The 18,256-nt window shown below is 39.9% G+C and overlaps 1 protein-coding gene across 3 annotated transcripts; it reads left to right on the top strand.

The window, feature by feature from the left end:
• The first annotated feature begins 745 nt into the window (after positions 1 to 745).
• On the top strand, positions 746 to 14,536 carry LOC126373726 (bromodomain-containing protein 7-like). Of its 3 annotated transcripts, none has more exons than XM_050019970.1 (12): positions 746 to 893; positions 968 to 1,074; positions 1,573 to 1,698; positions 2,763 to 2,969; positions 5,029 to 5,229; positions 10,198 to 10,348; positions 10,832 to 10,966; positions 11,140 to 11,280; positions 11,750 to 11,886; positions 12,147 to 12,331; positions 12,803 to 12,981; positions 14,317 to 14,536. In XM_050019970.1, exons 1-12 carry the CDS (start codon positions 866 to 868, stop codon positions 14,412 to 14,414), a joined length of 1,695 nt encoding a protein of 564 aa, XP_049875927.1. In that variant the 5' UTR covers positions 746 to 865; the 3' UTR covers positions 14,415 to 14,536. The 3 variants fall into 3 exon arrangements, with proteins under 3 accessions (XP_049875927.1, XP_049875932.1, XP_049875920.1); XM_050019975.1 differs by having other exon boundaries at positions 965 to 1,074; positions 10,201 to 10,348; XM_050019963.1 differs by having other exon boundaries at positions 965 to 1,074.
• The last annotated feature ends 3,720 nt before the right edge of the window (positions 14,537 to 18,256 follow it).

Below are 18,256 nucleotides of genomic sequence, written 5' to 3'. Positions count from 1 at the left end.
AGTTATCCATGAAACTAGAAGGATAAATCTTTACAGCGCCATCTATATTGTTTTTGAGGAACGTGGTCTGGAAAGTCCCTCATTGTATCCTCCTTTTTTGAAGTCAGTTAATAAGGTGATTTTTAAATCACTGAATAAAAAAAAATATTATGCATAAAACGGAACGCAGAGAGCGTGGATAAATCTGTTTTCCACGCGTAGCTTTTGACTTTACGGCTTTTCGGCGGGAAACGGGAACGGGACAGTTGCTTTCTTCCTTGAGTAATCTAAATAATTAATACGAAGTGGTGTTTTGTGGTTAATGATCGCATTAAGTTAGTCAGAAGACATTCGCGAGTGTTATTATATTGGAGTATTCAATGAACAAAGTGTATCTGCCTATTTTCGCTTCGTGCCGGGAAGCCGCTTCATAACTCAAAAGTTTATGCGGACTTTTGAGTTAATTCGTTTGGGGTTCGGAGTAGGAGTTTACTCCGAGGGTGGGGGCTTAGGTTTCATCATCATCATTCATCACCTTTCATCATTTCATTAATCATCAAGAAAAAAAAATACGTAAGACATGGCTGTATGGGCATAGTTCCCTTTGCCTTACCCTTCGGGGAAAACCAAAACAAAAAAAAAAAATTTTGACTTTACTCCATCTTTCATTTCATTGGTGTAGTTATTTCACTTAGATGCTAACAGCCAATCAGGATAAAGAATTAAATGTCACTTTACGTCGAAGCTTGGTCGTAGCTAACGAAAACAAAATTAGCATTCTTCGATCCAAGCACTATTTATTTAGTTATTTATCAATTAAATCTAGGTTTATTATTGTTATATAGTTAATATAAAAGAATAATATTAATAATTTAAGTGAAAAATTATGGAGGATTTAGAAAAATTGAGTTGCAGTAAGTGAAATAGTGTTTTATCGGTTGGTGACTTTTGAGACGCGGTATTTCTTTAATTCTCCGTGTTTCAGAAGAGGAGATGATGGAAAACAGTGATGTAGAACACTCTGCCAATGATGATCATAAGGACACAGACGATAAACCTCAGAAGAAAAAGAGAAGACGTCGGGAAGTTGACATGGTTAGTTCTTCGATATACCGGCTCTATGATAGCTCATTAGCTTATATAGTCATGGAAAAATAATCCTTTTAGACACTGCAAAAAATGTAAGAGGCCTGATGATGAGGATGAAGATATCGAACACACATAAAATACAAATTTTTGACTCCTCAATCGTTTTATGAATATTACTTTCAATCATTTTGCTAAGACCAATCAAATCGCCAATAAAGTGCATAAAGCTCACAACTATATCACAATTACATCAATCGCAAGATGAACTAAGTACCCACACTTCACTGAGCTTTCTGTTAGACTAATGTCGTCAGTGGTGAGCCATATTGCTGTCTATAATGAGCCAACTGAAAACTGTACTCAAGATAAATTAATAACTCATCAGTACTATTGACGGGTTTCGAACCGGCACTCACCGTTTGAGAAGCAGGCTGGTCATATTGAAGTGCACAAAACAAGGTTAATAATAAGTATCTTATAGGAGTAATGGTTTTCTGTCCTTAGATTAAGCTGTCTGATGATGAAGATGAGACGGATGATGAGAGTATAACCAAGAAACTGCTGCAACATCTCAGCCCGGGCCCTAACTCACCTGCTTCTCACCGGGAACCTCGGACATGTGTTCTGAAGGTAAACTGAATTCTGTTAGCCTTACAATACAAGTAAGTACCTATACAGAGGAGTTTACAAGACTAGAGTAAAGAGGCATGTAAGAGCAAGTGAATAAAATTGTCGTCATTATGACATTCACTCTACTCTGAACTGGCGTGCGTGTATGAAGCGATTGATGAATGTGGAGGAAGCAAGAGAAGTGTGTCAGGATCGAAGCAAATGGAATTCTATAGTCTCTGCTTACCCCGGTGGGAAATAGGCGTGAGTTTATGTATGTGTATGTATGTATGACATTCACAATTTTCAGAAACAGTGGACATAAACAGAAAATGTGGACATTCAAAATTTACCTTTGAACAGTTTTAAGCCAGTAATTAAACAGAAACTTTGTAAAAAAGGTTATTTTTAGATTAGTGATTATCTAGAAGATATGAATTCCTCGGATTAGCTGTCCAGGAAATGATATTAAGCAGCATATTAAAAAAAAGGAATGTCTAGGGCCCTGTTCCAAGGTTTTTTACAGCTTATTTTCCCCGGCTATACCGGTTGTGAGAAGCTGCAGTAGTTTTAGGCGGATGAAATGTTTATTATGTAAAAAATTACAATTCAAAGTGTTACCTACTGAATAAAGTTATTTTTGAATTTGAATAATTATGTAACCAGGTACTTCATTAGGAGGAAATTTTTCCATTGTTAACATATATTATCTTTTCTTTTTTCTGTTTGTTTTATCTGCAGTCAGTCACAAGACCTTAATCAAATATGAGGCATTATTGCTATTAATTTGTTAGAAGTAAATCAGTTGCTTTATAATGTCACTATCTTCTATCATTTTTAGTGCTCAAGAACATAAATTCTGTTGAGCCTCTTCACTCTCTGTTCACCCAGTTCTTTAATTAAGGAAAAAAAACCATTAGTACGAAATATTTTTCTTTGTAATTTAATATTATTAAAAATTGATAAAACTAAAAATTTAATTAATTAATTATAATTTTTATTGTGTCTGATTATTTAATGAATTGTATTTATTATTTATGTTATCTTTATTTACTAAAAATGTTTCCAAAATTCATTCTCCACAGGCCAGTCAAAAGCGCCGTCCCCTATCCCGGCTGCTAGAGCAGCTGCTCCGTAACCTGGAGAAGCGAGACCCTCACCAATTCTTCGCGTGGCCCGTCAACGACAACTTCGCCCCCAACTACTCCAACATCATCAAGAAGCCCATGGACTTCTCCACCATCAAGCAGAAGATTGATGATAATGAGTACAAGTCACTTAATTGTTTTATTGTAAGTTCCTTTATTTAAATTTATTAATAATTAAAAATACATAAATAAACTCACGCCTATTTCCCACCAAGGTAAGCAGAGACTATGGAATTCCATTTGCTTCTATTCTGACACACTTCTCTTGCTTCCTTCACATTCATTAATCGTTTCATACACGCACGCCGGTTCAGAGCAGATCAAACTTATCTTATCTTATCTAGCCTAAAGTGTCCCACTGCTGGGCAAAGGCCTCCCTCCATTTCTTCCAGGACTCTCTCTCCAGTGCTTCCTCCGGCCAGCCTTCCAGGAAAGCATCCAAGTCGTCGCACCATCTCCGCCTCGGTCTGCTGCGCCTGCGCCTGTCTCTATTCGGAGACCATTCTGTGGTGATCTTAGCCCACAGGTCGTTAGGCATCCGACAGACGTGACCTGCCCAATCCCACTTCAACTTGGCGCCTGCGTGGACCACATCCGCAATTTGAGTCTTAGAACGCAGCACGGTGTTTCTGACACGATCAGTCCGTTTCACACCCAACATGCTGCGTTCCATTGCTCGCTGGCAGACCTGAAGTTTGGACCTTTGAGCCTTTGTCAAAGACCAAGTCTGAGCTCCATAGGTTAATATTGGGAGAATGTCCACGAGTTTGCGTTTTAGAGATAGAGGTAAATCGCCTTTCATATGTTCCTTCATTGACCAATAGCTCCTCCACGCATTTTCGGTCCGTCGTGCAACTTCTTTGTCTTGACGTGACTGGAAGGAGACTATTTGCCCCAGGTAAATGTACTCATGGACATATTCCATTCCCCCATCATTTAAAACTACCCGTTTTTGTATGCTATTAGTCATGAGCTTAGTCTTTGACACATTCATCATCAGTCCAACCCTCAGGCTCGCCGAACTTAAATCCTGCAGCATTTTTTCTAACTCTGAAGCCGAGGAAGAAAGAAGGACGATATCATCGGCAAAGCGGAGATTATTCAGTCTCTTGCCACCAAGGTCGATACCCCGCCTCTCCCATTCTGTCGCTAGGCTCCGAAAAACTTCCTCTAGCGTGCTAGTAAATAGCTTTGGCGACAGAGGATCACCCTGCTTGACGCCCTTTTCAATTTTAAAAGATGGTCCCGTCGTTTCTAATTGTATAGCTGCTGTGCTATTGGCATAGATTATTTTTAGAAGATAAGTTTGTTGTATTTGTTGGTTCTGGAGTGCGTCAAACAAGGCGTCGTGCTTCAAACTATCAAACGCCTTGGAGTAATCGACGAAAGCTAGATATAGAGGCAAATTGAACTCTGTATGCTTTTCCAATATCTGGTTCAATGTATGCAGGTGATCAGTGGTAGAGAGTCCCGGTCGAAAACCTGCCTGTTCTGGTGGTTGGTTAAGATCCAGTCTGCCAGAAACACGGCGTTCTATGATTTTTATAAACGTTTTGTACATGTGAGAAACAAGGCTTATGGGTCTATAATTGTTAATATCAGATTTATCTCCCTTTTTATGTAGTAAAATGATATTTGAGTGGCAAAACTGCTTAGGTAGCTTTCCTGTCTTTAAGATGCAATTAAAAAAGTTTGTAATGTGTGGTAAAAGTGTGGGTGTACCAATTTTTAAGACTTCGATAGTGATACCATCCTCACCTGGACTCTTATTGTACTTCATCGCGCGTAATGTTCGATGTACTTCTAGGTCTGTTATGAGAGGGATGGTATCATCATACTTGTATTCTATAATATTTAGATCAAACTAAAAATAAATAATAACATTTAAAAAAAACAAAAAGACAATCGTTATAAATTGATAATTCTTATTTTTCTGTTTTAACTTAAAATATTATGACGATTTTTTTAAATCTCGTACAATATAAGGATTCCTTTTTGAATATAGAACTGTAACATGAACAAGAAATATTCAAGACAGAGTTAAATAACCATTCTGAGTTTGATATGGATAGATTCCCTTGAATTTAAACTGGCTATTGTATTGTATTATACAGTTTTGTCCAGTCTTTTGCATAATTTTTCCTAATTTAATTCATATTCCTTGTTGAAAAGAAGTCTTAAAAAATTATTTTCTTCTCAACAGAGTGACTTCAAGTTGATGTGCAACAACGCTATGAAGTACAACAAGCCAGGCACGGTGTACCACAAGGCAGCCAAGCGTCTCCTGCACGCTGGACTCAAGCAGCTAACCCCACAGAAGCTACGGCCACTCGGAGACATGCTCACATACATGTACGAGATCCCAATCAGAGAGCTCGGCTTCGATATGGGCAAGATGGATGTGGTGAGTATGATGCTGTGTTGTCTGGGTGACGTGGGTGGTGTCGGTGGTGGTGGGGTGAGGTTTCAAGCCCGTTATCAATAGTGAAGATACTACAGTATTGTTTTTATAATCATATGTATTTGTTTCATGGATCAATGTACACATAGTTATTGATTGTATCTCGATTTATATCGAGGACTTCGACCAAAAGCTGTTGTAATTATGTATGTGTTTTATAAGCCATTGCATATTTATTACGCCATGGGCAACCGTTATGTTATAAACTCACACCTATTTCCCACCGGGGTAAGCAGAGACTAGAATTCCATTTGCTTCGATCCTGACACACTTCCCTTGCTTCCTCCACATTCATCAATCGCTTCATACACGCACGCCGGTTCAGTGTAGATCGTATTAAACCTTTTTAATGGACATCTCCAATTTGGTCAATGTAAGTCCTAGGTCTTCCTCTGCCAGCCCTACCATCAACTTTCGCTTTATATACCGTTTTTGCAATTCTATTATCCTTCATCCGCGCTACGTGTCCAAACCTACCTTCCATTCTTAATCTTAGTCACTATATCGTTGTTATAAATAATAAATGAATAAATTTAAAAAAGCGTTACAACGTCTATCCGTGTAGATATTACTCGCTACGTCTATTGATCGAAATACTCGAACCCGTGCAAGCTGTCTCCTATCTTTCTGTCATACTTTTAACACGATTAGAATGTTATTGGTACATTGATCTTTGAAAGTATTTGTTACAATAAATTAAATATAATTTAATATAAAGTATGATTATAATATTTTTAAAAAAAGTGAAAAGAATAATGAAACTCTTCCTCGAACTCGCGGTGTTAACGTAAAAGACAGTATCTTCACTATACGTGACTGTTCCAAATGGTAAATTATTGGAGCAACTTCATGTCTCATATAAGTGTACATTCAACATAGGACCCTATTACATCTATCAATATTTCATCAATCATGTCATGACTCCTGCTTCAAAGAAAAATCGACCTTATTATTACTGCACTTTGTTTGTTATTTCTACGGGTTTTTTTGTGATTGCTAAAACATTTAAAACAAACCACAACCACGCTCCGATAGAGTAAAAAATACCTTGTTATTGCTGTATTGCGATTATTTGTGATCGTTATTTATATGTGCCATATTCTGATTGCAGAAAACTGTGGTTGTATTTATGTCAATCAAACCTTGTACAACTGAACAATAAGGCCCTTACAAAAACGAACCACAAGGTTTGATTGTCAAAAAAAACACGGTTTTGGCAATCAGAAAGTAATGATAAGATTTTTCTTTGAATCGTAAGTCATGATTGACGAAAGATTGATAGATGTAACTAGGCCCATACATTTGAAAGTGGCATGTTGTGTGGATCGCGCTCCGAACTGCAAAGGGGCTGCTCTTATTTCCCCAATATGAATCTTTTTTCAAACACGATGGAGTATGAGTGAGTTGGTAACCTGCCATCATATATCCAGCAAGTTATCTTCTTTACTGATGTCGGTTGTGAGGTCATTGACCGACTTCACCAACCCTGCTATCGGGGTTATTATTGGGTTGTTGGAACTATTGCACTATAATTAACCCTTTCACGGACAGAGACCATGGGTCATTGATGGTTCATAATAGTTAGTATGAAACCTAGGAATCGGAACGTCCGTAGACGTTATGTCCTTGAAATTGTTAATATTATTTTAATATATTGAACATTATAGTTATTAAGTTTTTACTTCAAAGTATGTTTTTGTAATTATAAAATTTAACATGGGCTGAGTAAAATCTTAATAACTAGAGGTCTAGCCACAGCATTTCGCGAATTATTAAAGTACTTGTTTAGCTATATAAAGCGCCTTTTTGAAAATTCACTTTTGGATGTGTTTTTTTTTTTTTGTTAAAATACAAGTAATTTTTTACCAGAAATGAAAGTAATTGAATGAAATTTACGTTTTGTTGAAGCAAATGACATCGAAATGAAATTTTTAGAATGGCACTTATGTGGTAATTATTAACTTTCAACCTTAACAAAATCGAAAAGCAAAATGTAGTATACTTATGTATTATGATTTTTGTATTTGATCAGTCTACATAAAATTAATGTATTTGTTGTGGCGAGATCTCAACAAAAATATTGTAAATAAGTGGGTATGAAACCCTAATCTATGTTTGTCCATCTACCTGCTAAACTAAAACTTGTTTACCAAATGACTTTTTGCAATGCAGCCACTTAGGACGTACGGTCGAAAGGTGACGCTTTCATAATTAATACATTTTGGACGTGCGCTAACTTCGGGCGGGTACGGCGCGGGTCAGGCCAACTTATGCTGGTAAATTCTACAAATTTGTTCAGAACCTAGTATAAGTTGATCTCTCGCGTCACCACCGCGCGTGCTGACGGATCAACTTACATTGGACGATGAACAAAAGCAATGCTAAAAAACATAGAAAGGTAATATTTATTTATTTATACACTAATTTATTTATTTATTGTGGTGTTTCAACAGCATTTATTGTTAAATGATCAGCCTTGATCAGCAGTGCCAATTAATGAGTCATCATAACCCATCCCTTTTTTACCGACGAAAGGATTCGATACAAAGTTGACTCGGAAGAATGATCGTTCGTTAAAAACATAATTCGAAAAATATTTCAGTCGAATAAGCATTCATCGAACTACTGACATTCGAACTAAAATTACAGACCCGTTATTATATCAGTGTTGGGAACACCGACTGAATCCATTGGGTTTAAACTCATTATAACTCGGCAGTAGGTGGCGGCCCTAGGAAAATATTTAGGTGGCGCAAAACATCACAATGGCGTCCCTCAAAATACAGTTTATTTTTATTAGCTTATGGCCACCAAAATATACCTAATTAAATCTTTCAAAAATGTCTTTTACGGCCACTCATTAAATGTATGAGGTTTATGTGGCCGCTAAGAGGTCTAATTCAAAGGGCAGGTGTGCCCAAACCAGTTACTTCCCTCAATACCGTCTTCACCATAAGGGCACACAAGGCCCGTGCTCAGGGCCCCCATTCTCGGGGGGCCCCGAAGGATCCACAATTTCTCTAAAAGCATTTTTGTCGAGCACATTACACTTTTTTCACAAATCAGGAATCTTATCAGAAGGTTAGATTTACAAGGCATATCATATACTACGCCATTATATTATCGATGACTGCGACTTTTCCAAAAAACAAAAAACCTATGCTGTATTTGATTACCTATAAATGGGTTCATGGGTACTTAGTAAAAAATGTAAGTGTTTTTATTTTTTTACTTTCCAATTCGTTTTCTTTACTTTCAAAAAGGGCCCCAAATTCTTGTGTGCCCAAGGGCCCCAGCCTAGTTTAAGACGGCGCTGACTACCCTGTAGATCCGGGGCTGCCAGCCGGTGTGGTCCCGTCTTGGCTGATTTCGGCGCCCCCTCCTAAAACGACCGCCCTAGGGTCGCCGCTCTCCATACATTTCGAGTAGGTATATTTTTTTTAATAGTTAGTAACAACTTCTAAATCCCGTGGATTCAATCAGTATTACTTTCACTGGTTTAATAACTCATCGATTGGCACAGGTAGCGCCGTGATCCGTGGTAAACGATTTTGGGTTTTCATACATATATTTTGGGCATTTTCCTTCGTAGAATAAACCTTCATAATTGATCTGACCCTCGCCGTAGCCAAGCGAGGTTCGGCGAACGGCCTTAGGCATGTACATAGCAGTCTAGTGTTTTGTTTGCTTATAACAGTGACTATATTAGTTGTTTGTGATCATTGCAATACGATGTAACAGTGAAGACGCGGTTTATCGCGGAGTTTCCTAGTGTATGCATGTTGCATAGTCGCGTAGACGGCCGCGATGGCGCTTGTCCAGGAGTGTGTGTTTAAATGTACGTAATAAATTAGATACATTAGTTTTATTTTTCTGTCTTACGCATAACATCAACAAAGAAATGTTCTCATTAACAAACGACAATCTAAAATCAGAATTCTACATAATTGTCATGGATAAAAATGTTAAAGTTGTTTATTTTTTAATCTACTTCATTTCGCAAGGTTTTATATGGCTGATGAGAAGAAATGGCAAGAAACTGAAACAGCAATACATATAAATCAATGTATACGTTACAAGTTGTTTAATAACTAGAGGAACATATTTAATACCAAGAGTTTTTGTCATTTAGGTAATCATTAACCTTATAATAAGCTTATAAATGTTTTTAAAGTTCAATAAACTGAAGTTTGAACATTGTAAGAGTGAATTCGTTCTAGCTGATAAAAAATAACAGTACCGACCGCTTTTTTCAAATGAAGTAGCAAAATACAGCTCAAATAATAAAGTGGTTTAAAGTCTACTAGTATAGAAATAAGCTGCACTTTTGTCTGTCAAGTGTGTAATCAATTGTTATTTATGTGCTTTTAACATTTGAAAACAAATAAGTAAGTAAAAAAAAGACATTGAGAACCTTTTTCTTTTTTTGAAGCCTGTATAAATCTTACACAAAATCTAGAAACCCCTTGACAAGCACCCTCGGGGTGGGTTTCCACCAAAGCTGAGTGGAGAGGATACCTGTGGAATCGACCAATCAGCGTGCGAGTAAGCAAGTTAGTTAACTCTCTGGCGGACCCAACTAGACGACCAAATAGTTACATCCATAACCAACAGATGGCGCTCACATCATTTAATGCAGGCTTGAAACGCGCTAACGAAGGTTGCACAGCGCGATGCACATACAACTTCCAACGTAACACACAGTTGGATCGTCGATACCTAGTTACACTACCAACCTGTGGCTAGCGGCCAACTGTGCTCAGTTCGGTAACCCGAAACATCCTTTAGGTAGCATACGTTTGCGGTGATCGGTGGATTCCTACTCGTGTCCTCTCCTCTCCGCTTCGGGGGTAACCCGCCGCCACGGCCCTGCCATGCTCCCCTACCCTAGTACAACTTACTCCCCCGCAGAAGGTGCTGAAGCGCAGCTCGCCCCTCAAGAGTGGCGGGGGCTCCGAACCCGACACGGCGTCTGACGGGGGCGAGCGCTCCGCCGCCGACTGCCGCAAGATGCAGATGGAAGCAGCGCGAGAGATGCATCGACGGAAGTTGGCTAAGAAAGGTACGTGTTCTATTTCCCTCGCTCAGCACTTAAAAAGGCCACATTGAATCAATTTGTGGCGGATCCAACTAGTTGGCCACCTAGTTCCGCCCACATGCAACAGATGGCGCCACGTTCAATAATGCAGTCTTCAACAAGTCGTGAAACGCGATATCAAAGTTTACACATATATACAACTTCCAACATAACACCGTTGGATCGTCGATCCCTAGTCACTCAACCAACATTGACTAGCGGGGTACTATGCTCAGTTCGGTACCCCGAAAACATTCTTTGGCGGAAGCACCCCCTCGCCGCCAAAAATAAAATTCATCTAAGAAAGCAATATTGCTTTTTCAAATTAGTTGACATTGCGCAGATGTCAAATTGCAATATTGCTTTTTTAGACGAATTGCAACAGTGTGACCTTTTACGGCAGGATGGTCCTTGGATCATCCTGGTGTTTTTCCTGATTATGTTATAACTTATTGGAATATATTCCAGCGTTCCCCCGCATGGACGCGGAGGGCAAGACGACCCTAGCGCTGGTGCCGGCGCCGGCAGATGGCCCGGCCGACGAGCGCATGACCCTCGGCAGGCTGGTGGGCAAATTGACGCAGGGCACCGGCGCACTGCATAGTGAGTATATTACACTAGAAATTACTTATAATATCCAAAAATATCATGTCCAAGAAATTACACCCAATCCTCCCCTTAATTCAGTTTTATTCTACTTGAATTTATTTCCAGGTCTTAGTTTTCGATTTCGACTGCCATCATCTCGTACTAATTATGAATCGAACCTATTCCAGCGCCTCGCGAAGACCGTCGCAACCTGGCCAAGTGTGTGAAGCCGCTCAACTACGGCCCATTCTCGTCGTTCGCGCCTGCGTACGACGGAACCTTCGCTACGCTCACTAAAGAGGAGTCACATCTGATACTGCATACTTTACGTAAGGATCTATTCGCTCTTGATTTGTTTGTGAAATGACACCCACGTTTGTCTAACTAGAAGCTCCGTTCTTCTCTTATGTGGGGTGTATGATAACCGACTTCATCAACCCTGGTGTAGAACCAGTTGAGCAACGTAATAATGTCCCTAGCTGCAGATATGTTTGAAATTCGAAGTTTCCGTCTCTCAAGATACTTTGACTATCTTGACTTTAACTGCTTTGCACGAGCTTCGACCAGAAAGTCCAAAGAGTCGAGGCCGTCAATCGTCACACTATATTTTAAGGGTCAGTACCTATCTCGATGCACCCAATGAGTACTAACTCTGGCCCATCACTCTATACTCATCTGCGTAAAGATAAGAAAGATATAAATTGTGTACTTCAAACGTCTTCCTTTCACTTCACATCATAGTTTGAAAAACAAGCGTTGTCTGTCATTCTAATTTCCGATGGTTTCTTTCATTGGCAGCGTACGAGACGGGTAAAGGCAACGAGGAATTACTCCGATTCGCTCCTGACTCCCCCTGGACGGCAATCTATGACATGGAAGCCATGTTTCCTGATAAAAAGCAGCAAACTGACACTCCGCCCGCTGCTGAAGATAAGGTAAACTTTTATGGCGTGACTACGAATGGCATTTTCTACTTGGCCGGATAAATGGGGAGCGTTGAGGGCTCTCTCTCACACGGTACCAAATTTAATAGGCCTGAGGGTGTTCAGATGGGCATACCAGCAGTTACACGTAAACGAATCGTGCTGATATCGAGCTATTTTCTGATATTGTAACTGTAACCGCACTTAACGTATCTTGACTAAATTGATATTCATTGAATGTAGTCTTAATAAAACAATTATCATGTTTCCAGGATCTATCAAACGTAAAAGTGGACATCGAGCAACTGCGCTCTCTGTCCACCCTGGGCATTGACGTGGACTTCTTATCCGAAATAGAGGACGACGTGTTAGCCTCCCAGCAGGACTACGGACTCGCCCCCGCGCTACGTCACACGCGAGACTTGCTGGCGAAGTTAGAGAAGGAGCAGCGAGACAGGTGGGTGATATGGCAGTGATATGGAGATGAGTGAGCTGGTATGGGAATGAGTGGGCTGATATGGGGATGAGTGGGCTGATATGGGGATGAGTAGCTTGATATGGGGATAAGTGAGTTGATATGGGGATGAGCGGGCTGATATGGGGATGAGTGGCTTGATATGGGGATAAGTGGGTTGATATGGGGATGAGTGGGTTGATATGGGGATGAGTGGACTTATATGGGGATGAGTGGGTGGATATGGGGATGCGTGGGTTGATATGGAAATGAGTGAGCTGATGTGGGGATGAGTGGCCTGATATGGGAACGAGTGAGCCGATATAGCGAAAGAGTGGGTTGATATGGAAATGAGCCTTGCAATATTATGGAAATGATTGAATCGATATGTCATTTATATGGACACGAGTGGATTGATATGGGAATAAATGGGTTGATAATGTGTTATAATGATTGTGTAACGAACGCCCGCAGGCTGTCGCAGCCGCCGCCGTGGCACCTGTCGCTGGCGGCGCGGCCGGGCGCGTCGGAGCGCGAGCTGGCGCGGCTGGTGGCGGCGTGCCTGCGGGGCATGGCGGCGCGCGTGCCGCCGCGACACGTGGCGCCGCTGCCCGCGCTCAGGAGGGCCATGGGCGTCACGCTCGACCACCTGGGTGAGCGCACGGACACTTGTGTACTTTTGTACAGCTCATTTTTTTTTGTTTTGGTTTTCCCCGAACGGTAAGGCAAAGGGAACTATACCCATACAGCCATGTCTTACGTATTTTTTTTTCTTGATGATTAATGAAATGATGAAGGGTGATGATGATGAAACCTAAGCCCCCACCCTCGGAGTAGACTCCTACTCCGAACCCCAAACGAATTAACTCAAAAGTCCGCATAAACTTTCGAGTTATGAAGCGGCTTCCTGCCACGAAGCGAAAATAGGCAGATACACTTTGTTTATTGAATACCCCGATATAATAACACTCGCGAATGTCTTCCGACTAACTTAATGCGATCATTAACCACAAAACACCACTTCGTATTAATTATTTAGATTATTCAATGAAGAAAGCAACTGCCCCGTTCCCGTTTCCCGCCAAAAAGGTCTTTGTGTACTTTTGTACAGCTCAATAGTGGACGTGGCCGTGCGGGACGCGGTTTTTTATAGTGTTCTGGTTTGTGTCCATGAAATGAAATTAAATCCGAACGTGGCGCGGCGACCTATTTTCACTCTTACTGTCCGCCCCCAATTCCTCCGGTACCGGATTTTTCCTCGCTTTTCTGCGTGTAAAATAAATAAATTATGTTGTATATTTATTAAATTTATAGAATGCACTTAATTTTTTGGCAGAAAACCCTCTCAAAATTTTACATTGCCCAATAACCCGACAACACGCGTCAAACAGGCATACTAACGAGATGCCTCTTTGATTCACCTGGGTTATTTATTCTAGTGTTGCCTACCAACAGACCACTATCGATAGTTTAAAAAAACAATGGTTAGACTTAACCACCGACAGTTCTGCAACAGTAATTCATTCATTCACTTATTCCTTTTAAAATTAACAGCTGTCAATCATCAGTCGCTTTCCTTTCAGCGGATAGGAATATAACAAATATAACTAATTAGAAAGTGTCTATAGGAATCGGAGCTATTAAGCCTCCTTTACACTAGGCAACAATTAACGCGCCACACATAACGCTAATATGTACGACAATGTTGCACAACAACGCGCGACGTTGCCAGCTGAAAGGGTTACATGTTGCGCGCCTTGTTGTTTGTTGAGGGAGCATCGTTAGTTGAGTATCAATTGTTGTCGAATGCAATTCAAGTGCAGCAACACTAGTTCCTCTAGTGATATGTTTTCTACGACAGACGTGTATTAGATGCGTAGACGGACAACGTTGTTAAACAAAAAATCCGCGCTATTTTCGAAACGCGGCTTTATCTTTAGTGTTCTTGTAATAAGGCACTGAATACTTAACCATTCTGCTTGTAACAGACACTCCGATGGCGGTGGACGACTTCGACGAGCGCGAGTCCCGCGAACTGCGCGACGTGTGCTCCGACCCCGACAGCCGCAGCAGCCACGACAAGTGATCGCCCACAACACACCCTCCAACATAGTTTTATTCTCTACTAGCCTTCCCCGCGCAACCACACGTGGACTTCAGTTTTCGGGGTGATTTCCAAGATAAAAACTAGGCTATGTCCTTTCCAATGTCTCAAACTATCTCCACCAAATTGCATCTAAATCGGTTCCGCGGTTTAAGCGTGAAAAGGTTACAAGACAGAATTCATCAATTCATCGTTATCCCGTTTTCACGGGGTCCGCTTACCTAACCTGAAGATTTGACAGATCCGTTTTTTTATTATAAAGTGACTCCCTGGGTTAGTTAAAAACATTACATATACATTTCAGTACGATCTTTGTATTTTTTTTGTTTGATAACAAAAAAAATAATCTTAAGAATAAGGTGTAAAGACTTGGTAGATAATATAATAAAATATTACAAACAACAATAAACGGTTTTTTATTTTCTTATACACATGCACAAAGATGTTCACGCCTATTTCCCATTGGAGTAGGCAGAGACCATAGAAATCAGAATCATTTATTCAACGTAATTTTCATGGATAAACTTGTTGAAGGTCAATGTAACATTTTTTAATTTACGTCATTTCGCAAGGTGTTATGGCTGAGTAGAAGAAATGACAAGAAACAGCAACACATCTTTTAAATCAATGAGGGTACATTACAAGTTATTTAAATAACTAGAGGAACACATTCAATACCTGTCATTTTTATCATTTAGGTAATCATTAATCTTATAATAAGCTTTTTTTACATAAAGTAAGCTTCACGTGTGCTTAAATTTATAAAATCTACTTGCAACTCCGATAGTCCGATCTCGACACGCCACACACACCACTCGCTTCTATTTTTCTTACTCAGTGCATAGCGCCCTCTATCGCAATAACAAAGCAAGTTTATACTTCACTATTTACAACATTGTACAGTAGATGGCGGCACTTGTAAGTTCAGCAAGTATTTAAATCAAAATTGCATGGTGATGAAAACAATGAAAATAATTTAGAAAAAAGAAACAGATACTCACACAAGTTATGCTATAATAATTACCTATTGGTTTGAGCAGCCACAAGGTTTTTGACGTGACTTAATTTTCCTCGAATGACATTAAGTAGGTACCTACTTGGCCGGACAAATGGGAAACGCTAATGGCTCTTAACCGATATAAAAATTTCAGAATACAGCTCTAGGGGGTTCCATTGACATTCAGAATTTACCTTTGAACAGTTTTAAGACAGTACTTAATTAAACATAAACTGTAATAAAGGTTACGAGGTTAGTGATATGGATTATTTCGAAGATAATGAATGCACTGATAGTAGGCCTATTAGGCAGTCAAATTGTTTTTTTTTTTTTGAAGAAAGTAAGGCCCTGTGCCGAGGTGTGCAGCTTCTTTTCCCCGGCTATACAGGTTGTGAGTAGTTGCAGTAGTTTTAGGCGGACGAGACGGTCATGTAAAAAATTATAATTCATAGCGTAACCTGTGTTTCCTACTTACTGAATAAAGATATATTTCAATTTTAAATAAATGGAGCCCAGTTGGCGTGTAAAAGGAATGATCTTATGTCTTGTATGTATAAGGCAATAACATACATTCATAAATTCACGCCTGTTTCCCAACGGGGTAAGCTAACTATTAAAAAACAAAGGCCCACTAATGGACAGACTGTTTGAAAGAGATTTATGGAACATTATGGAGATAGGTAAGTACAGCGTTTTGGAGAAAATCTCGCCAACCAACTTTTAATTTGATGATTAGAGTTCAATAAAAAAGAAACTAACATTACGTCGGCAGTTTAATCATAATCCGCGACTCCCGCGCACATCCACCCTAGCTAATAAAATGAACCTGTTTTGAGCGGTACGCAGTCCGGCGAACACATTATTACAGAGCGGCGCGTAGATTGATAGAGTGTGCGCTTCCGAGGGCGCGTGTGACCCGCCGCGCGCACGCGCTCACACGCGAGCCGCACGCGCCGCGTAGTCGCGGGGCCGCGATGCACGTACCGAATATCCTAGTATAGAATATAAGTTGTGGAAACTACGAAAGCGCCTTTTTGAAAAACCCGGTACCTACCTACGAAGTCATTGAGATGATTAAGAATACTTTTTATTTGATGATTGGGTCGTAGTAAAAACTCATAAGTAGATAATACTCGACACAATAGAATTCTTACACGTAACATAATGTGAAAAAAAAAATGTTATTTAAGTTTTTTTTTTTTCATCATTATTTTTACTTCTTTTTAGTACCTAAGTAATTCATTTTATCGTTATTTTTAATTCTATTTTTGTGGCCTTTGCGGCTCAATCCTGACACCAGGGTTGCTGAGTTTGGTAATCCCACAAAAGACACCATAGAAGATTTTCATTCTCCAGCACAAAGCTTGCAACCCTATTTAGGTAACTCAAAGCTGCTATCGTGACCTATCGGACTCAACAAAACTAAGTCAAGCATAATAAGTAGGTACATTAAATTACCTACTCCACCAGTGCTCTTGATCACAGATTCCAATCGAAAATCAATCGTAGCGTAATTGGCAGTAATTTCAATGACAATGCCGACCGATTGATCACTCGAACCAACTCACCCTCGTATGACCTACCCTCATTCACACGGGAACGCACGCTATTGACAACGCCCCTTTACCACAGATAAAATATAGCTTTTTATCACTTGACATATACATATATTCTAGGTTGAAACCCATTTTCCCCAAAAATAATATAGATGTCGCTGTCGAAATATAACGTGATAATTACCTATTTTCTTATTACTCGGGTGCGTAATTAAGTATTCAATAATACAAAGTAGTGGCAAAAGTGTGATATTTTTCGCACATGCTTTTTTTTTTTTTTTGACGTGACTTATTGTAGATTTGCCGCAGATGGCATTAACTACTTGGCCGGACAAATGGGGAGCGCTGAAGGCTCTCACCCGGTACAACGTTTAAGACAACAGGCCTGAGGGTGCCCAGTTGGGCGCGAACCTCGGCTCAGGGCGTCGTCTGAGAGGAAAAATATTTGAAAGAATTAATCGACCCTAGTGGGTCGATAGCGATAAGCGCTGAATGAGGGAAATCGTCGACCACGCCGGCGGGGTCGGTATCGGGGTCCTGAAGTGTTTGGTGTCGCGAGCTGATTGGCTGCCTCTATGGCTAGTTTCGCACATGCGAGTACCTATACTTCTGGTTGGATCATAAATTAATGCAGAATAGAAGGTCGGACAGGCAGTCGCTTCTGTAGAAAACCAGACCTGTTAAATCTTCAAGTTAGGTAAGCGGACCCTGTGAAAAAACTTTGGAGATGATTATGCGGTCTATACAAAAATAATTGTTGCTTGATATTTGGATCATAATTATGTACGAATTATGTTGCTACCTATATTGTTTCTCTTTAATAATGGTGGAAGATGTAATTGTGCCTGGTGCCTGGGTGTAATAAAAACGTCAAACAACAAACATTAGTTATACCGAAAAACAAATCATCATCAATACTAAGTAATAACCAATAAGTAAGTAGTTAAAACTTATTGTCTATTGTATTGATACATCTCATTACATTTCTTTCTTTCTTGTATTAATTAATTATTGTAATAGTGTGAGGTTCGATCTGCTTCCTCTTTACTTATTTAGTAAAATGCGGTCAACGCCGCTGGTGGTACAATTACCAAGTCAAATATTGTAATACATAACATACGTACATAAATAGCCTATATACGTCCCACTGCTGGGCACAGGCCTCCTCTCAATCAACCGGAGAGGGTATGGAGCATACTCCACCACGCTGCTCCACTGCGGGTTGGTGGAGTTGTAATATTAATTATTAAACAATATTGTATCATTGTTGG

Source organism: Pectinophora gossypiella, chromosome 2 (assembly GCF_024362695.1).
Source record: "Pectinophora gossypiella chromosome 2, ilPecGoss1.1, whole genome shotgun sequence".
Taxonomy (NCBI): Eukaryota; Metazoa; Arthropoda; class Insecta; order Lepidoptera; family Gelechiidae; genus Pectinophora; species Pectinophora gossypiella.
This window is presented reverse-complemented; position numbering and strand designations above follow the sequence as displayed.